Genomic DNA, 21,846 nt, shown 5'->3' with positions numbered 1-21,846 from the left:
GACATGGTGGAAAACTTCATGGAAGTGTTTATGGATGATTTTTCAGTGTTTGGAGATTCCTTTGATGCATGTTTAGCTAATCTAGACAAAATGCTTGCTAGATGCGAAGAATCAAATCTGGTTTTGAACTGGGAGAAATGTCATTTCATGGTGCAAGAAGGCATTGTACTAGGGCATAAAATCTCCAAGGAGGGGATTGAGGTGGACAAAGCGAAAATAGAGACAATATCAAAATTGCCACCTCCAACCAACGTCAAAGGGGTCAGAAGTTTTCTAGGTCATGCAGGATTTTACAGAAGGTTCATAAAAGATTTTTCAAAAATCACGCGCCCTTTGACTCAACTTCTGTTAAAGGAAGCAAAGTTTAATTTTTCTTCAGATTGTTTAAATGCTTTCAACAATTTAAAAGAAAAATTAACAACAACCCCGATAATGGTCGCTCCAAATTGGAATTTGCCATTTGAATTAATGTGTGATGCTAGTGATTTTGCAGTGGGAGCAGTTATGGGACAAAGAATTGAGAAACATTTTCAGCCAATCTACTATGCCAGCAAGACGTTAAACCCCGCTCAAGCAAATTACACCACAACTGAAAAAGAATTGCTTGCTGTGGTTTATGCTTTTGAGAAATTTCGCTCTTACTTGATATTGTCAAAAACTATTGTCTTTACTGATCATGCTGCCTTGAAGTATTTATTCAGGAAAGAAGACTCTAAGCAACGATTAATTCGTTGGATCATGTTACTCCAAGAATTTGACATCGAGATTAAAGACAAGAAAGGCATGGAAAATGTGGCTGCTGATCATTTGTCCAGATTAGAGAATCCAAACATCGAAGAACTCAAGGAGTCTGAAATAAATGACAAATTTCCAGATGAATCCTTGATGATGATAGGTGAAGAGGTACCTTGGTATGCAGACATTGTAAACTACTTGGCTGCAGGATTTCTTTTTAAAGGAATGACACATCAACAGAAGAAGAAATTTTTTTCGGACCTCAGGCACTATTATTGGGATGACCCTTACTTATTCCGAAGTTGCGCGGATAATGTAGTAAGGAGATGCGTATTCGGAAAAGAAAGTCGTGAGATCATGAAAGGATGTCACGCTGGACCGACTGGGGGGCATCATGGTGCTAATTACACAGCAAGAAAAATCTTTGATGCTGGATTTTACTGGCCTACGGTTTTCAAAGATGCTCACATCTTCGTGAAAGAATGTGATGCATGTCAAAGGGCCGGTAACATCTCTTCCCGAAATGAGATGCCCCAAAACAGCATCCAAGTATGTGAAATTTTTGACGTTTGGGGAATCGATTTTATGGGACCATTTCCTTCCTCACGAGGAAACAAATATATTTTGGTAGCTGTTGACTACGTATCAAAGTGGGCTGAAGCGAAAGCTTTACCCACTAACGATGCTCGTGTAGTAGTCAAGTTTTTAAAGAATCTGTTTTCATGCTTTGGTTTCCCTAAAGCTCTGATCAGTGACAGGGGTACACACTTCTGCAATACCCAACTGGAAAAGGTTTTGCAAAAATATGGTGTTCACCATAGAATCGCAACGGCCTATCATCCACAAACCAGTGGGCAAACTGAAGTCACAAATCGAGATTTAAAAAGAATTCTGGAACGATCAGTGGGAAGTAACAAGAAGGAATGGGCAGATAAACTTAATGATGCGCTGTGGGCATTTCGAACTGCATACAAAACACCTATTGGTAGTACACCATATAGGATGGTCTTTGGAAAAGCATGTCATTTGCCAGTCGAAATCGAACATAAAGCATTTTGGGCATTGAAATCATGCAACTTTGATCCTGTGGAAATTAAAACTAACCGTCTTATGCAGATGAATGCTCTGGAAGAATTAAGGGATGAAGCTTATGGAAACTCTCAAATCTACAAAGAGAAATCAAAGAAATGGCATGATAAAAGATTAAACAGAGACAAAAAATTTACCCCTGGAGAAAAAGTATTGCTATTCAATTCCAGGTTGAAACTTTTTCCAGGTAAACTGAAGACGCGTTGGTACGGTCCATTCACAATAAAAGAAGTCTTTTCACATGGTGCAATCGAACTAATTGGAAAAGATGGAGAAAGCTTTAAGGTAAATGGACATCGAGTGAAGCATTACCAGGAAGGAATGTTAGAAGAAGAAGAGAAAGAGGATATACCCCTCCAACTCACTGAAAACAATTAAGTGAGGGGTAGAGTCTGGCTCATGACTCAGTTAAAAAGAAGCGCTTGCGGGAGGCAACCCGATGTTTGTTTTGATTTTTAAATGTGGTGTGTTTATTTTCTGTATGTTTGGTGTGAATTTTCTTTTTAGTTTGTGTTTTCAATAAAAGTGCTTTTTAATGGTTTTATTTTTCTGTGAAAGTTACTTTTCAGCTTAGAAACAGGTGATGGTCAGAATGGTGTAAAGTAAATTTATGAAGTGCAAATTACAATTGGAGCAATGGCATCACATAAGTGTGGGGTGATTCCCCACAAAGAGCAGGATGGAGAACTGAAGCTAACACTGACCAACGGGAGAGCATTATTCGAAGGATGAAGCAAGTGTTCGGCCGACACAAGTCAAATCCAATTCACTCAGCGAAAAGGAGTAATTGATCTAATAACGTAATGTGTACTTGGCCAGTATACAAAGCGTTAAATTCAAGAATCGCGAAGAGAATCCCAATAATTGCATTACGCGACGTGTCCAAATCTTATACGGGACACGTAAATGCACCTGTTCAGAGAAATTGTGCGGAAAAAGATTCAGATGCCACACTTGCCTAAATCTCCAACTGGTTCAAAAAGAAAAGATTTACATGCACTTCAACATCACAAACAGAAAAATGCACTCAACACTTGTCCCACGCAATTCAGGATTTCGACCTCGCCACTACAATACCCCAGGGGAGTCTGTTCCTTTTTCTTCCTTTTTACTTTTATGTGCTTTAATTTTACATACAATGGGGACATTGTATGATTTAAGTGTGGGGTAGGGGGTCGAATAAGGAAACCAAGCATTTTTGATAAAAATTAAAAAGTTTTATTGTGTTGAAACTTAAGTTGTTAACGTTGTGTGGGATGATTCAATGCGAACTCAAATGTTTAATTGAACCAATAGTATGTTATAGTACATTTGTGGCTTCCCTATCCTAGTGAAATCATGGAACAAAAACACAACCTTGCTTAGTTTGAGGGCCATAATACGTTTAGCATCGTGTACCAGAAATATATCCAGGAGAGCTTATGTAGTCATTGCACTCTAGACTAATATCTCTAACCAATAAGAGTTGAAGTTAAGTTCCCTTGCTTAAGCATATGTTTTTATTTTTAGGATTTTTAGATTGAAAAAAAAAAGAGGAAAAAGAAAAGAAAAGTCTACAAAGCTATGAAGATCAAGAAATATCATGAAGAAAAATTCCAAAAATCAATGAAGACTCTAGAATAAAGGCAATTTGCCAAGTTATTAGTTATTGTAATTTTTATTTCTAGGTTATTTTTCCATATGTATGCTTGGGGACTTAGTAAAAGTACTTTGAGGTTAAGAAAGATTTCTGAGGATATATTCGGAGGGATGCATAAAATGAATGTTGTTCAAAAGAAGTAGGCAAGTGTTTATGAAGATTATGAGTATTTAGGATTGGGGAAGTTTTAAGAATCATTAGACACAAATGTATGCATTGAGGTTTCGATGTAATGGCTGGGTTCAAGTTGGATTGTCTTAAACAATGTTGGTGATGAAGGTTTTGATATGATGACATGCTAAAGTTAGTTTTGCTTGAGGACAAGCAAAGTTCAAGTGTGGGGTATTTTGATATCGCAATAATTATACATATATTTCGAGCGATATTTATGTATTTTTAGCTATATTTTGGTATGATTTAAGATAAAAGGTACTTATAAAGTTTGAAATTCCATTTTACAGTTAAAAATCATTTCTGAAGAAAAAGGAGAAGAAAATGTGCAAAAATCCGCAAAAAGAAGTGAAAGAAATTACACGAAGAAAAACGAGATCAAAAAAAGTCAAAGAATTCAAAAAAATAGCCGCATTGGAAAGACGAGAAAACAAAATAAAAATATAAAAAAAAAAGAATTTAAATTAATTAATGAGGTTTAATTAAAATAAATTATTGGGAATTAATTATTTAATTTCTAAATAATTTATATTAATTAAATTAATTTAATTTAATTTAAATTGGAAAAAGAAAAAAAAAATAGAAAAGAAACAAAATTCGGAGCCCAAAACCCGGAGCCCAAACCAGGAGCCCAAACCCGGAGCCCAAGTCTCGAATCGCGACCCAGATCCGGAAGATCCGAGCCCGATCCGGAGTCCGCCCCGCGTCCAGATCCCCTCACAGACTAACCCGATGATTACCGACCCGGGTTGGATCCGCGCTTTTTTCCACTGGTGACGTCATCGACGACGTCACTCGGATCCGATCCATGAACAGATTTCGACCCGCTCCGACCCGCGACTCTGATTCGTTTTCCCTCACAGAAGATCCGCGCCTCGACCCGATGTCGACCCGATTCCGACCCAAAATCCGATTCGGAACTATTCAGCTTAAAACGACGTCGTTTTATGCTCCAGATTTGCCAATTCCGATTCCATTCCATTTTTAACCATTTTTTCTCCACTTTTTCCTATTCTAAACCCATTCATTTCCAACCAATACTCAATAATTCACCACCTTTAAACTTTCCAACCATTTATTCCCATCTTTTTAATTCTTTTGAATTCTTTTTCATTAGATCCAATCTCAATTTATTTCTTTTTGGTATTTAATTCTTCCAATTTTTACTATAAATACCACCATTTTTCACCACAAAAAAGAGAAGAAATTGAATCATACACTTTGATACACAAATTTCTCCATACAATTTCTTACCATATCACCACTATACCAAATTCCACCCAACCTTTGAACCACAATTGGGGATTCAAGAGTCAAAAAGCTAAGGAATTGAAGATTGCAGTGGCATTAGGGACTACATCGGGTTTGTTTTATCGACATGTTTAACATTCTCAATATGTTTTCTATGTATGTTGTAACCTTAATTATGAGCTAAATTCTCTTTGCTTTCACTTGGATAATGAAACCTTGAAAATATGATTTGATTTATATTATTCGGATATTAATTGTTATTTATTTTATCATGCATATTTGATCATTTATTTGTATATGTTAAGTTTTTGTAATTAATTTTCCCATAACTAAGTTAATATTTTTAAAAGATCACTTTAATTATATTATCTTGAATCATAAATTTTTCATAACCATTGATATTTATGACTAGTGATGGACAAAATCCTAGGATTAGGCAAAATAAAATACTAAAAATTTAACATGTATATTTTGTATCGTATGACCAACTTACGATTCCTATTAGTTTTACGACCACTAAAATTAATAGTTTGATCAAATGTTTGCATGATACGAATTAAATATTGTTAATAAAATTGTTAATTGCATGACAATTGTTTTTAATTATTTTTATTATCAAAACGGTAAAAATTAGATCATGATTTTTAACCAATTTTAGAAATCGGTAAATAACTAATAATATCCATTGCACTTAATATAAATCATTCATTACTAAAAGGTGGAATTAAATCTAAGTGAAAGCATCCTTATAATTCTTGATTCTTAAAAACCAATTCTTGTTCTATATTTGTTTTTACACTTTAATCGTTAAAATTCTCATTATTTGTCTCGTTACTAAAAATTCCCCCAAGTTTCTTATCTTTTAAGTTAATTAGCGACAAATAGTCTAAACGTAAATCATACTCGTTTCCCCAAGTGTTCGACATCCGTTCTTACCATTGCTATATTACAATTACAATTAGGTACACTTGCCTAAGTCGTGTAGTAAATTCTAGCATCGGTAATTTCGACCTTATAAATTTAAGACTAGAGTGAATTTTTACCACATCATACATCTCATCACTTTCTTCAAGGGTATTTTTTTTATGTCCATCTTCTCACTCCTCTCTTTGTTACTATGTGTTGAAGGACATTTTTTTTACTATGCCTATTTTGAATTCTAAAGTGGAGTAAGCCACTGCAGAATAGCTTTTTCAGCTTTCAAAAATTGAAATGAATAATCTTGGAAAGGTACACGGTATCAAGTTGGTCTTGAAGGCGTTCATGATGAGAATTGTACATATGGTATTGGGAATAGGGTTGCTTTTTTTTTTATTATTTTTTTATTTTTCGAAACCAAAAAGCAAAGTACATATATGTGACTTTTTAATGTTTGTTACGTTGTCAAATCTATAAAGAGGCATCATTATCTATTTCAAATGTTACAAAATGATTTGTCTCCTTTATCTTACACTGTTTAATCAAAACAAACCAGGCATCATTATATATTTCAAATGTTACAAAAACGATTTGTCTCCTTTATCTTACCTGTTGTCACCACCAACCACTAGAAACCATAGGCGACCATCTCTAACAACCACCTCCAGCATCTATGGCAACCACCAGAACCATAGGCGATCCAAAAAATCAAATCCACAACTTGTGCCATCGAACACCACAACAATTTTGGATCTGGTTCGCAAAACCACCTTCACCACCACTGCCATCAAATTCTATCTCCACCAACTCTGTCGCCAATCACCGCTTCCATCAAACAAGTCCGAAAACTACTACCCATTACTAGAGATAGGCACAAAAACCGGATTGGGCTCTAGGATCCGATTCGATCCGAAAACCGGATTTGGTCAAAACCGATTTTGACCGAACCGGATCGGATTAAACCGGCCACCGGATCGAAACCGGATTGAGTATTCGGACAACATTTCAGATTGACCCTCGGATTGAGAACCGGATTCGGTTCAAACCAGATCCGAAACCGGTTTTTTTTTTGACCGTTGAAATTTCGGAAATTTGAATTTTTTTTTTTTTTTGAATAGCCGTTGGAAAGGGGAAAAAACGGCTAGTTTGACTTTTCTTGACTTTTTTGCCCTTCCAAACACATATAAATACAACCTATTTGCTCCATTTACATTTTACACACATTTCTACTACTTTCTACTTCTACTTTATACTTTTATTTTCATAATCTTCCAAGAAATGAGCTCCCGAAATTCTACCGCGGCTCAAGAGTCGGATGCAACGGTGGTTAAAATCTTACCAACCACTCGGAGTAAAGATGTTTGGGAACATTACGATTTGTGTTTGTTGTCGAACGGGAAAGAAAAAGCAAGGTGCAAGCAATGCGGGATGTTTTTGGGAAAAGATGGCAATAGTACGTTGAGGAGTCATACAACAAAAACGTGTCCGGTTGTAAAAGGTCAAGGCGATCCGGATCAACCAAATATTACTCCCGACTGTTCGATCTTTATTTACAACAATGATGACATTCGTGAAAGCTTTTGCAAGTTCGTCATTCAAGAGGGCTTGCCTTTCAGCCACTTCGACAACCCACGATTAACAAGGATTTTGCGGGAAAAAATGCAACCACAATACCGACAAGTAAGTCGCACTTCTCTTAGACGTGATGCTTTAAAGTATTGGGATATAGCCAAAAAAGATATGCAATTGGGATTTTTAAATAATAAAACCGGTGTTTCTTTAACGTGTGATGTTTGGTCCTCCACCGGTACTTGTCCCAAAAGCTATCTTGCCGTCACGGCACATTGGATAGATCCCACTACTTGGGTAATGAACAAACGAGTTATTGCTTTTGAACTTTTTGCGCATCCTCACACGGGGGCACGATTATTTGCAATTTTAGTAAGCGTTATAGAGACTTATAATTTACGCGACAAAATCTTCTCTATTTCGTTTGACAATGTAAGTAATAATACCGTCGCGGCAAAAAGATTAATTGCAAAATATAAACCTATTTTGGATGGCTCGTTTTTTCATACTAGATGTGTTTGACACATTATTAATCTTGCGGTACAAGATGGTTTAAAAATGATAGATTCGACGATTGAAAAATTCAAAACTGTGTTAACTAGAGTTTTTGGAAAAAATAAAGCTACAATGGAAAAATATCGAAAGTTTGCCATTTCCATAAACGTAACTCCATATAGTCCTCATTGGGATGTTGACACTAGATGGAGTTCAACATGTATGATGTTTGAAAGTTTGACACGTCAAAGAATCGCTTTACAATTATTTTACGACACAATTTCAAAAGGAAAAAATCCGGTTTCGGATTATGATTGGGATTTGATGGAAGAGTTTGTGGAAATGTTAAAAGTTTTTAAACAATCAACCACTTTTTTATCGGGCGTGTATTACCCTACAAGTCCGTTGTTACTAAATGAATTATGGTTGATGTCTGCACAATTGGAGCGTTTTGAACAAAGAAGTGAAATATTTGTTTTGGTTACGAGACCAATGAGACAAAAACTAGTCAAATATTTCAAAGAAATGCCACCACTTTTTACTTGTGCCGCAGCATTAAACTCATGTATCAATGTTACGGGTGTAGAGGCTTTGATTACCAAAATTTCTATGTCTTTAAATTTGCACAAAGATGACTCAAACTACATCCGTAACCAAATACACACTTTTAATAATACTTTTACTAATTTGTTTGACATTTACGCTACAAAGTATGGCGATATGTCAAACACTTTTGCAAGTGTAACCGACTCTACTAGTGGTGCATCGGGTAGTGGTGGGGGTCGAACGGATTTTCATATCGACCTCTATAACTACCTTTTGGAGGAACAAAACAAAAGAGCACGCACATTAACCCCTAGTAGCGAACTTGGAATTTATATGTGGTCAAATTTTTTAAAATTCATGAGTGCACCACAATTTAAAAATTTGGATCTTTTGGCTTGGTGGAGAGAAAAGGAAGCACAATTTCCTATTCTCTCCGTCATGGCCCGTGATTTACTAACCGTCCAAGCTTCCATGGTAGCTTCGGAATCCGCTTTTTCTTTTAGTGGTAGAGTTTTATCAAAGTTGAGGACGAATCTTACCCCGGTTGCGGTAGAGGTTTGCGTTTGCTTGAAGGATTACTTGGATTCGGTGGAACGTATACAACACTTGGCATCACTAGAAGGCCCACTACCACAAAATGTTGAACCGGAGATCATGGATGAAGAATATGCACAAGGCTTATCAACACCTCCGGAAGACGAAGACGATGACGATGAAGACGAAGACGAAGATGAAGAATATGGTATTGATGACACCCCTACTTATTTGCGTGGCGGTTAAAAAATATTTTAGTGAAGGCGACACGAAGTGGAAGACCACAAAAACTATTTCTATTTGGCTAAATGTTATAACGCCACTTTATTATTATTATTATTAGTTAACTAGTTTAAAAACTCTTTCTAATTCGACGTTTGATGTATGTTTTAACTATTTTAATGAACCTATGTTGCATTTTGTGTTATATATGAGGTCCAAAAAATGTTTTTAAAAAAAAAAAAAAAAAAAAAAACCAAATTCGGATCGGATTGTAACCGGATCGGATTAAACCGATTCGGATTGGGGCCTCGGAAAACCGTTCAAATCCGGTTTGAAACCGGTTCGGATTATTGGCTTATTCGGATCGGCCCTGACGTCATCAAACCGGATCGGATCCGGATCCGGATCAGATCGGGTCTTTGTGCATCTCTACCCATTACCGCTAAATCAAATTAAACTAAAACAAGACGAAAAGGAAACCAAACCAAAATGAAAATTAAAAATAAGCCCATATCGGAGTATTAATATCCTAAAAAACATGAACAGAACGAGATTCAATGGCAGAGAAACCAGATCGGGAAACAGATTCTAGTGTTTTGCCTAAAATTGTTTTAGCTTTTGTCCACCAGAGGAAGCAATCTGGAGGCGACTTTAGAGTTGCAGGTTTCCGACGACTTTTGGGTTGTAGGCTTCTGGTGGTGGTGTTCACCACCAACAGCTGCCTAGCAGCGACAACCACGTTCGATGGTACCTCCGAAAATAAAGGAAAAAGAAGATTTTGGAGTTGCTCAGTTCGAGAATGGGAAGAATGCACAAACGATGGCGGCTCTGTCTCCGATTCACGTCAAATGGATGACGGTCTTCTGTACTGTCGTCTCCGGTCTTCTATACCATCAAATGAAGACAATGGTGACAGTTTCGGGCAAGGAAGAAGGTAATTAGTGGTGGTTTCCAGCAAGAAATTAGGAGGCGGGGGGTTTGATGAGGGGATTAGTGTTAGGTGGGCCTCATAAATATTAAAGCATTTTATGTAACAGGTTCAAAATAAAGAAAACTAATAAAATATTTAATAAGGGTATTATGGTCATTTTAAGTCAGTTATGGGTGATACACGAAATAAAAACAAACTATAGGTACGGTCCGAGTGCAAAACAAATATAAGGACCAAACATGAATTTTTTGCAAACCACCAAGACGATTTTAGTAATTTGTTATAATATTTATTAATATATAAATATTATATATTAAAAATAATATTTATTAATATATAATAATACAATAAAAAAGAATTAATCCAATAAAAACTAGAAAAGATTCTCGGCGTTGCCGAGGTCGGAAGATATTGCTTTGTAAAGTAAAGTAGCATGTTGGTTGTTTTTTGTCCGTTAATGTGAGGGTAATTTGGTCTTTTCAGGTAGTAGGGACTGAATTTGTCACCATGGGTAAACCATATGAACTATTTATGTAATTTTGGTGGTGGTGGTGGTGGTGATGGCAGATGGTGGGTGAGTTTATGGTATTGGGTGGATATTTTCTAATAAATAAAACATTAATTTAAAACCAAAAAGAGAATGTTAAATCTGGTAAACCACAGGGACCAATCGTGTAATTTTGTCTAACAATAATAATAATAATGATGAGGGACCATTTCTGCCAAAAGACTAAATACTAATAATATGTAATAAAAGGCGAGGGTTACGAAAAATTCAAACCAAAGTGAAAGGGTTGTTTGTGAACAAAAGCATAAAAATGAAGGGTCAATGTTGTAAGTTGGAGGACCAAAATTGACAAAAAATATACCACTTTACTGTTAAAATCTTTCATGACTTTAATATATATATAATAATATTAAAAAAAGAATTAATATATAATATTTGAATAAAATAAAAAAAAGTAATACATAAATGACCCTTATAGTTTGGTTACAGAAATGATCACTAAGGATAAAATAATAATCAAATTGTTGAAGTTAATATTTTTGGACAAAAAATGACAAAGTATTCAAAATTGGATCATTCATACACCACCAAATATTTTTTTGATCAAAACACATAATTTTAACAACATAGTGAGACCATTTTTGTAACTTTTTATTTTTTTTAACAAAGTTAAAACTTTATTACATTTCTAAGAAAACCTCTCGGTCACCTAATATTCACGTTAACATTTTCTCTTTTGGCTGAAAACGGACTAAACCTAGAATAACATATGATAATGATAATTTTTGAATATTTTAGTCTTTAATAGTATAATGTACAAATAAAAAGTTTTAATGATATTTTTCAAATTGAAACTTTGTTACCTAGTCATTTTCCCTTTGATATAAGCTAGTGTTATAATCTTCAGATTATCCAATGAAGCAATGCCATGTCAAATATCAGACGTGGTTATTAACATATTGCAACGTGTATACTCCGTCCATGTAAGCGTTTACCATAGCTATGGTGCATTGGTGCGATCTTAAATCTTAATTCTCAAGTTCTCAATAGAAATCGTCAATTGACAAGAAAGAAGAGCATTGGGTAGGAACCCTAGCTAGCTCTAATCACTTCAAACAAGACTTGACTTACTTCACTCAAAACCCCAAGTCTCTGCTTCCGATAAAATTAGAAAAACCATCATAAAAACCTACGATTGAAGTTCATATCTTTGATGGGAGGGTTTTTAGGCGAATGACGACACTTGTGCATTCGTGATCAGCTTATAAGAACATATTGCCATTGAAAGCTTAGTTTCAAGCAATGAAGACCCGAATCAGATCTGGCTTCCAGATACTGATTATAATCGCCGTTTGCATAATAGTTTGTGGCTACTCGGTTTCTGCAGAGACCCAACGACCCAAGAATGTACAAGTTGCCCTTCGTGCCAAATGGCCTGGTACCTCACTCCTTCTCGAAGCCGGGTATGTTTGTCAATTTATCATCTACTATCCCATGGTGATTCTGTAAGTTGTAAGTTCTACTTAATTTCATTATGCGTTTATTGAATTGAATTGTTTTCCATAGGGAATTACTATCAAAAGAATGGAAAGAACTTTTCTGGGAATTCATCGAAACGTGGCTTAATAACGAAAGTGCAAACACCGATCCTTTCACAGCCAAAGATTGTTTGCAAAAAATATCTAATTATGGGAAATCGCTAGTGACTGGACCACTGGCATCAGTGTTTGATTTATCTCTTACTCTTCGATCTTCATCACCAAGATTAGTGCTTTATCAGCAACTAGCAGAAGAATCTCTTTCTTCGTTTCCATTATCTGATGACATTAATCCTAGTCCCGGTGGCAAATGTTGCTGGGTGGACACAGGTGGGGCACTGTTCTTTGATGTCCCTGAGCTGCTATTGTGGCTTCGTGATCCTCACAAGTAAGTCTTCCTAACGAATTATGCAACCACTTTTCATCGGGTAAAGTATTAAGTTATTTACCAATCTGCCCTTGTAGGAATGGAGATGGCTTTCAACAGCCTGAACTGTTTGACTTTGATCATCTCTACTTTGATTCATCTAAAGGGAGTCCTATTGCCATCTTATATGGAGCTCTTGGGACAAATTGCTTTAAGGATTTTCATAGGACCCTTGTGGAGGCAGCTAAAGAGGTCCAGTAAAAACTATCTTTTTCTTGTTACCAATTTTATAGATGCTTATATTTGATAGGTTACTTACTGATAAAGTTATAAAAACTCACAGGGGAAAGTTAAGTATGTTTTGAGGCCTGTGTTGCCTTCAGGATGTGAATCAAAAAGTGGTTATTGTGGAGCAATTGGCACAAAAGACCCATTGAATTTGGGTGGTTATGGTGTAGAGCTTGCCTTAAAGAACATGGAATATAAGGCCATGGATGACAGTGAAATAAAGAAAGGTTAGTCTTGTAAAGTCAACTCTGATCATCCTGATTCAAAATTTATGCCTATATATTCCTTCTATTTGCTTTGCCAAAATTTAAATGGGACCCACGTTAATGAAAATGCAGGTGTCACTCTAGAAGATCCTCACACTGAAGATCTCAGTCAAGAAGTCAGAGGGTTCATCTTTTCCAAGATTTTGGTATTTGATTGTCTTCATTTTTTCCCTTATTTTCTGTGTTCTTTAATTCTTTGTTTTACCACTTTAATAGGATCTAAAATTTAAAGGGTTGTTGTTAGAAATTCGTTCAGAAATATAATCTTTTACAATGATTAAAATAAAGTTGTATAATTAGCTTTCTTGAACTAATGCAGGAACGGAAACCGGAGTTGACATCTGAAATAATGGCTTTCAGGGATTCGCTCTTGTCATCAGCAGTATCTGATACACTTAATGTGTGGGAATTAAAGGGTACTATTGCATTATCTTAAAAAAAAACTAAGTTTATTTATATTATTGGGGTCTCGTTCTTCATTGTTTTTGTATTTGTGCTCTTAAATCACAGATCTAGGACATCAAACTGTACAAAAGATTGTTCGTGCTTCAGACCCTCTTCAATCAATGCAGGAAATAAACCAAAATTTTCCTAGTGTTGTCTCATACTTGTCTCGTATGAAGGTACTTTTTTCTGTTTTATTTTAAAAAGATTGCAGAAAATAGCATCACACCATACATTTGGTTACTTATTTTAGCAATTTGCTTTCTTTCTTTATAGTATGTAACCTGAAACTTGTAAAATGCTTACTTTTGTTAGATTATGTATTTCTATTAAAGAACTTTAAGTACATTACTATTAGAGTAAATTACAAATATGGTCCCTGTGGTATATAGGAAATTACAGGTTTAGGCCAAGTTTTGGTTTTTGTTGCAAAGTGAATTACAAATTTAGCCCCTGTGGCATAGATCATTGGATGATGAGGTCATGACTTTTTGCTACAAATCGATGCAATTTGGACAAAGTTGCACGAGACAGTTTATTTTCTTTTTCATGTATTTGGAAAATAAAAAAAATTGATTGAAATACAAATCGATGAATTAATCTTGTTTGAAAATTCATGCAGCTGAATGATTCAATCAAAGAAGAAATACTTGCAAATCAGAGAATGATCCCACCTGGCAAGTCCTTAATGGCTATGAATGGTGCCTTAATCGATATTGACGATATCGACCTTTTTATGTAAAATACCTTTTCCACTTTCCATCAATAAATTTAAATAAATAAATCTTCTGAAAACTTATAAAATATATCTTTCATAGGTTGCTTGACATGGCCCATCAAGAATTATCTTTAGCTGATCAATATACAAAACTAAAGGTACCGATTCTTTATAGTTTATTCTAAATATAATCATTACCTTTTTTTTTAAAAAAAAAGAAACTTCTGATTTATGTTTTTTTTTACAAATTTTAGATTCCTTCAAGCACAGTCCGGAAGCTTCTAGCAACTTTACCACCTCCTGATTCCAATACTATTCGTGTTGACTTTCGGTCAGACCATGTTCATTACCTCAATAACTTAGAGGTGGATGCCAGATACAAACAATGGAGAAGTAGCCTAAATGAGGTATTATACTTTTATTGTTTTATTTCTCATATAAGCTCAAAAAGATTTTATTTTTATTAATTTTGGCTTCATCTTTTTCAGCTTTTAATGCCTGTTTTCCCTGGACAATTACGTTACATTCGCAAGAATCTTTACCATGCTGTCTATGTGTTGGATCCTGCCTCCATTTGTGGACTTGAGGTAATTATATTTATAATTATATTTAGTCCAAAATTGAAACATTTTTCAATTTTGGTCCTTATTTGTGGATATTATATTGATTTTGGTCCCTTGAACTTAAATCAAGTACCTAAAACAGAAACTACATGAAACCTTGAAATAAGGACCAAAGGGTTTCAGTGTTGGACTGAACATGGTAAAAACAGAAATCACAGGGACTAGTTTTGTAACTTACTTGGTTACTCTGACATTTAATTTAAACTTGCTGAGTGAATCATGAAATCTTAATCATGTTTTTATTTTTTTGCAGACAATTGACACCATTGTCACTTTATTTGAGAACAGTCTTCCAGTGAGATTTGGTGTGATATTATATTCGGGAAAATTGATTGAGAAACTTGAGGAACATGGTGGAGAATTGCCATCTTCAGACAGCTCAATTAAGGAAGATCTATCAAGCTTGGTAACAAGTTTTTTCCTTTTTTTTTTAAATTTCTTTTTGTTGTTAATATATTCGTCACTAATTAATATGTGCATTCTAATGATCTGCAGACTATACGCCTTTTTCTTTATATCAAAGAGAGTCATGGGATCGAGAAGGCTTTTCAATTTCTCAGCAATGTATGGGTTTTAATTAGTACATTGATAGCTATTGAGGCTTTGTTCTTTTTTTTTTTAAAGATCAAGTGTTGACTGGATAAATTATGTTTAAAAAAATATATACAGATACATAAATTACGGATGGAGTCAGGGGAGGAAGATGCACCCGTGCTTCACCATGTGGAAGGGGCATTTGTGGAAACATTACTGTAAGTCATGAAGATTATTTTAAACCTGAGTTAAAAGTTGTTTTTATTATTGGGTAGTTTTTTCAAAGTATAATATCCTAATAAGAAAAAGATTGAAACTACAATGCTATAATTGGGTAGCTTTCAAGAATACAATTTCTTAATATGATAGGAAAAAAGTACAATGCTATTATAATATAATATTTGTTTTGTAGGCCAAAGGCAAAAACTCCACCTCAAGATACTTTATTAAAGCTGGAAAATGAGCAATCTTTCCATGAAGAATCTCAACAAAGTTCTTTACATGTTTTCAAACTTGGTCTTGCGAAGTTGGAATGTTCCCTCTTGTTGAATGGTCTTGTCCTTGACTCAAATGAGGTTCTCTTTTTTATGCATATTAAATTTAACATTATTATTAAATAGTAATAGTAATTTTCCATGGTTTTATTACATATTCAGGAAGCTTTAATGAATGCAATGACTGATGAGCTTCCAAGAATCCAGGAACAAGTTTACTATGGGCGTATAAATTCTCGCACTGATATTTTGGATAAATATTTATCCGAAAATGGAATTCATCGCTATAATCTACAGGTTTGCAACTATAATTCAAAATTGATTTCCCTAATTTTTTATAAAGTATTTATTATATTTTTGTACTAAATTCATCTTGTATTTTATAAACAGATTGTTGGAGGAAAGGCGAAGCCTAAATTTGTCTCTCTGACTCCATCAATTCTTGGAGATGAATCTTTGCTAAATAATATCGAATATTTACACTCTGTTGGAAGTAAGATTTTGGTCAATTCCTGCATTTGACTTTTGTAAACTGTTTAATATTTTTATTCTAATTCCAAAAATGCCCTTCTTAGCTATGGATGACTTGAAGCCCATAACTCATCTTCTTGCTGTTGATGTCACATCAAGAAAAGGGATTAAGTTACTCCATGAAGGAATACGTTATCTGGTACACTTTCACTATTAATTTAATAATTTATTATTTATCATGAGCAAAAAAACTAACACATATTTACAGCTGGCAGATTCTCCAAGGGGTCGTGTGGGACTTTTATTTAATTCTGATATTGATTCTGATTCAAATAGTCTCATCTTTATGAAGGTTCTAGAAGTCACAGCCTCATCATATAGGTCTGTTATTATTTTTATACAATCATCATATTATGATTTTTATTTTAGTTGATGTAAATCTTTTTTCTATTTTTCAGTCATAAGAAGAAGGTATTAAACTTTCTGGACCAATTGTGTTCATACTATGAGTCTTCTCAAGAAAGTCAAGAATTTCTAGATAAGATTTCTGAATTAGCTGATGCGAATGGAATACAATCTAAAGGATTTAAGTCAGCTATTTCTGAATTTTCTGTTGACAAATTTACACGTCATTTAAAGAAGGTACAAATTTCTCTCTTTTTAAGCTGAAGTCCATCTTTATTACCAATATCACATTTACTAATATTTCTCAATAAAACACACAGGTGGGTCGATTTCTAAATGGACAACTTGGGCTTGAAAAGGGCGATAATGCAGTTATCACTAATGGCAGGGTGTGTTCCATTTTTACCCCTTGTACTTATTCTTAAAAAGGGAAATGTGGATTACATCATTACACTAATTAGAAATTTTAATTAATTGGGAGTCCATAGGTTGTTCGTCTCACTGATGATGCTACATTTTTAAGCCAAGATTTACATCTTCTAGAAGCTTTGGAATATAAGCAAAGAACAAAGCACATTGCTGACATCATCGAAGAGGTGACATGGGAGAATGTCGATCCAGACACACTTATGAGGTTTTTCCTTTTCTATCATCTTGACATATCTACCATATTTCATTTTCTGATATGCACATAAAGTTTGACTTTTTATTTTCATTTTTTTGTAGCAAATTCATGAGTGATGTAATTATGTCTGTCACATCTTCACTTTCTACACGAGACCGAAGCTCTGAAGGGGCCCGCTTTGAGATGTTGAGTGCAGAACACAGTGCTGTTGTTATTGGTAGTGAAAACTCAAGTATTCATATAGATGCTGTTCTTGATCCTTTGAGCTCTTCTGGTCAAAAAATGGCTTCACTTCTTCGGATACTGTGGAAATGTAGTCAACCAAGCATGAGGCTTGTGTTCAACCCAATGGTTAGTTTAAAGAAATTGTTTGACTATTGGTCAAATTTCTAAAGTACCTTAGTAGTTATCAATCCTTTTGAGCTTGTAACTAATGCATTATAATGGTTTTTCTTGACAGAGTTCCCTTGTTGATCTTCCACTGAAGAATTACTACAGATTTGTTACTCCAACAATGGTAAAGTCCACCAACAACAAGCTTTCTAGGACTATCTTTGATGATGAGGATGAGGGCATTTACGTCTTTTTTGTATATTTCAGGATGACTTCAGCAACACCGATTTAACTGTACATGGCCCGAAAGCATTTTTTGCAAACATGCCACTATCCAAAACCCTAACCATGAATCTTGATGTTCCTGAATCATGGCTTATCGAACCTGTCATTGCCATGTAAGTTTCATTGTTATCCACAATTTACAGTTTCACCCCCCGTAAATTTCTCTTTTCACTTTTGAACCACTTTACTTATGTGTATTTCAGCCATGATCTTGACAATATATTACTTGAGAACCTTGGTGACACAAGAACCCTACAAGCAGTTTTTGAACTTGAAGCTCTCATTCTAACTGGTAACTCATTTTCTTTTTAAACATCATGTATTAACACTTTATGTCTTTGTACTTAATGATGAATCTAATCAATGATGAACTACTGAATCAGGCCATTGTTCAGAGAAAGATCATGATCCACCACGAGGCCTTCAAATGATACTTGGAACAAAAAAGAATCCCCATTTAGTTGACACACTTGTGATGGCTAATTTAGGTTATTGGCAAATGAAAGTGTCACCTGGTGTTTGGTATCTTCAGTTAGCTCCTGGAAGAAGTTCTGATCTTTACCTTCTGCAAGATGGTCAAGAAATGCGGTCAACAAAACGTATTATCATTGATCAGTTGAGGGGAAAACCATTTCATCTTGGAGTTGTGAAGAAAAAGGGAAAAGAACACGAACAATTATTAATTCCTTCTGATGATGATGAATCTTCAAGAAAACAAGTTGGGTTTCGTTTATTTGTTAGTAAATAGTGGATACCTTACACTTTATTAAAATTTTGTATTTTTTGTTGACATGGCACTGATGTGGAAGCATGACATGGCTGGTTTATTTTTACGTGTCATATCAATCCACATCAGTGCCACATCAACAGAAGATACTAAAGTTCATAACAATGAACAAAAATATACAAAGTTCCATAATAATGGAGGAAAATTGAAAGTTTGAGTCTTGTAAAAGAGTGAGGTGCCTAGGTGGCAGAAATGTGAAACTTGGTTGCTGTTTAATGACATTGTCCCAAAAAACATTTTTTTTTTTTCATGAAATAAAGGCAGTTTTACTCAATATTTGTAGGATGATAAAGATAGTTGGAATTCTAATATTTTGAAATGGGCTTCTTCTCTTATTGGTGGCAATGTGCAGACAAAGAAGGGTGTAAAGACTGAAGTGGTGAGTATTTTGTTCATAAAAACTCCTAATATATTATATATGACATGTAAACTGATTAATATTTTTTTGTAGGATAATGTAAGCAATGGGCGAAAGGGTAAAACCATAAATATATTTTCGATTGCTTCTGGACACTTGTAAGTAATTTATCAGCAATCTTGGATTCTTTTGAATTTGGAAGGTTTTCTTGTTTTTCTGATGTTTTTAATCGTGTGATATATGCAGGTATGAGCGGTTTCTGAAAATTATGATTCTAAGTGTTTTGAAAAACACACAACGTCCAGTAAAATTTTGGTTTATAAAGAACTACCTTTCACCACAGTTTAAGGTTATTTGCTTCTCCATATTTTTGTCTTTTTCTTAAAATAAGTTAGGGTTGTATGATGGAATCAGTATATATTATAAAACTTTTATGTAAAAATTCATTCCATTCCTACAACCCAACAAACATTCATTCCATTCCATTCTTTCCTGATTCCATTCCATCCAAACAAACATGTTATTAAATCTTGTTATCATTTTCACGCAGGATGTGATTCCACATATGGCACAGGAATACGGTTTCGAGTATGAACTGATCACCTATAAATGGCCTAGTTGGTTGCATAAACAACAAGAAAAACAACGAATTATCTGGGCTTATAAAATTCTATTTCTTGATGTCATTTTCCCCCTTTCTCTCGAAAAGGTATTCATCTCAAAATCGTATTTTCTTGTATAAAAAAGTAAAATAACCTAGGAATACGCTAAAAAAACATGTGTATGTTTCATTGTTTCTACAGGTTATATTTGTTGATGCAGATCAGATTGTTAGGGCTGACATGGGAGAACTTTATGACATGAATTTAAAAGGAAGACCTCTTGCATATACCCCATTTTGTGATAATAATCGCGATATGGATGGTTATCGGTTTTGGAGACAAGTAAGTTTCTGAGTAAATTACATTTTTGGTCCCTGAGTTAACTACTTTTTGCAATTTTGGTCCTTAAATCTTAATATTGCTTTATTGTTTAGGGTTTCTGGAAGGAACATTTACGGGGAAGACCGTATCATATTAGGTGACATCATTGTTTATATTTTATAAAATTATAATCTCATTGTCATTTCAATAATCTAATATCTATAAAAAATTGTTTTATGTTACAGTGCTTTGTACGTAGTTGACTTAATCAAGTTCCGTGAGACTGCAGCTGGAGACAATTTAAGGGTGTTTTATGAAACACTTAGCAAAGATCCAAATAGTCTCTCTAACCTTGACCAGGCAAGTGCAAAAAATTTCAGATAAAGTAAAATAATGTTAGCTATTATTGGTAAAAAGAAAAAAAAAATTAATATGTTGCAATTAATTATGTTTATAAAATTTCAATTAATGTTTCAGGATTTACCGAATTACGCCCAACACACAGTACCAATCTTTTCACTTCCACAAGAATGGTTATGGTGCGAATCTTGGTGTGGAAACTCCACAAAAGCACGCGCTAAAACCATTGATCTTTGCAACAATCCAATGACCAAGGAACCCAAGCTTCAGGTCGGTTGTCATTTTCCAATTATGCCCTTTGATTATATCTATTCTTTTTTTTTTCTTTTCTATAATTCCCATGTTGGGTTGTACCCAATGCTTGAAAAGTTGTACCTCAAATTCTTCAACTCAGGGTGCTAGACGGATTGTCGCAGAGTGGCCAGATCTTGATCTTGAAGCAAGACATTTCACCTCAAAAATACTTGGTGAAGCTGTGAGCCCGGTAGAGAAGGTGGTTAGCCCACCGGCTCAACCACATGTAGCCGAAGAAGCGGGCCCGGGTCAGGCGGTTAGCCCACCGGTTCAACTGCAACCAACCGAAGATGAAGATGAAGAATCGAGAGCCGAGTTGTGATATTGAACTTGATATTAATAGAGATTTTTGTTCCTCACACAACATTTAGTCTTGAATCATGAACCCTAATTAAATTTTGGTGTTATTAGGTTACAGAATTTGATCAGTTTTGATGATTTTTAGACAAATATGGTATTGGAATGAATTCCCAAATTGTAGAATTTAATGTATGCCGAATTTATTATAGAATAAAGACAGATTTATTATGGTTGTACTATTTGCTTTGTACTGTTGTATATTGATGTTTCTTTTTTAGTTAATAGACTCAAAGAGACTATGATCTAGAACTTGCTTATTTTTCCCTATAAAATGACCATCTAGATAGGGCAATTTATAAAAAGTTTGGATTTATTGGAAAAAAAGTTAATTTTCATGATGTATTTCATTAAGTAGTTCCTTTTGTATGAAATAATAAAAAAGGTTAAATGTAAGTAGTAATGTGTTTTTATTGACTTTTTTATAATATAATAGCTTTTTATTTTTATTTCTTGCTATTAGCAATGTACCTTGAAGAACTTATTTGTTTAAAGCAATTTTTAGGGCTGCAATTAGGTAGATTTTGGAAGGTATAAAATTGTAAATATGAACTCTACTTGATTAGAAGATTTTTTTATCATATTTTTTTATTAGTTTCACATGAACTCCTTGTAAATATAAAGTCTACAAAATTTTTGTAGAAGATAATTTATATGTGAATGATTCTTGTATTTGGCCTTCTCAACAATTATCGATTATTCGTTAATTACTCGTTTACATATAAAATTTTTAATGGATAAAATGTTTATGTTTTTAAAATGGTGTTA

General features: G+C 34.4%; 1 protein-coding gene across 2 annotated transcripts; it reads left to right on the top strand.

The window, feature by feature from the left end:
* Positions 1-11,603: 11,603 nt before the first annotated feature.
* EBS1 (EMS-MUTAGENIZED BRI1 SUPPRESSOR 1) lies at positions 11,604-21,260 on the top strand. Of its 2 annotated transcripts, none has more exons than XM_079074506.1 (36): positions 11,604-12,071; positions 12,175-12,534; positions 12,612-12,765; positions 12,857-13,028; positions 13,140-13,213; positions 13,387-13,483; positions 13,578-13,690; positions 14,134-14,249; positions 14,330-14,387; positions 14,484-14,636; positions 14,718-14,816; positions 15,106-15,258; positions 15,348-15,416; positions 15,522-15,604; positions 15,799-15,961; positions 16,043-16,177; positions 16,271-16,373; positions 16,456-16,550; positions 16,620-16,732; positions 16,810-16,993; positions 17,077-17,145; positions 17,245-17,390; positions 17,483-17,732; positions 17,842-17,898; positions 17,982-18,112; positions 18,203-18,291; positions 18,383-18,717; positions 19,139-19,165; positions 19,238-19,302; positions 19,391-19,493; positions 19,695-19,853; positions 19,948-20,088; positions 20,181-20,224; positions 20,313-20,427; positions 20,545-20,697; positions 20,822-21,260. In XM_079074506.1, exons 1-36 carry the CDS (start codon positions 11,911-11,913, stop codon positions 21,041-21,043), a joined length of 4,761 nt encoding a protein of 1,586 aa, XP_078930632.1. In that variant the 5' UTR covers positions 11,604-11,910; the 3' UTR covers positions 21,044-21,260. The 2 variants fall into 2 exon arrangements, with proteins under 2 accessions (XP_078930632.1, XP_078930631.1); XM_079074505.1 differs by having other exon boundaries at positions 19,070-19,165.
* Positions 21,261-21,846: the final 586 nt, after the last annotated feature.

This window comes from Lactuca virosa, chromosome 9 (assembly GCF_052849685.1).
Source record: "Lactuca virosa cultivar CGN04683 chromosome 9, Lactuca_virosa_CGN04683_v6, whole genome shotgun sequence".
In the NCBI taxonomy this organism is placed as follows: domain Eukaryota; kingdom Viridiplantae; phylum Streptophyta; class Magnoliopsida; order Asterales; family Asteraceae; genus Lactuca; species Lactuca virosa.
This window is presented reverse-complemented; position numbering and strand designations above follow the sequence as displayed.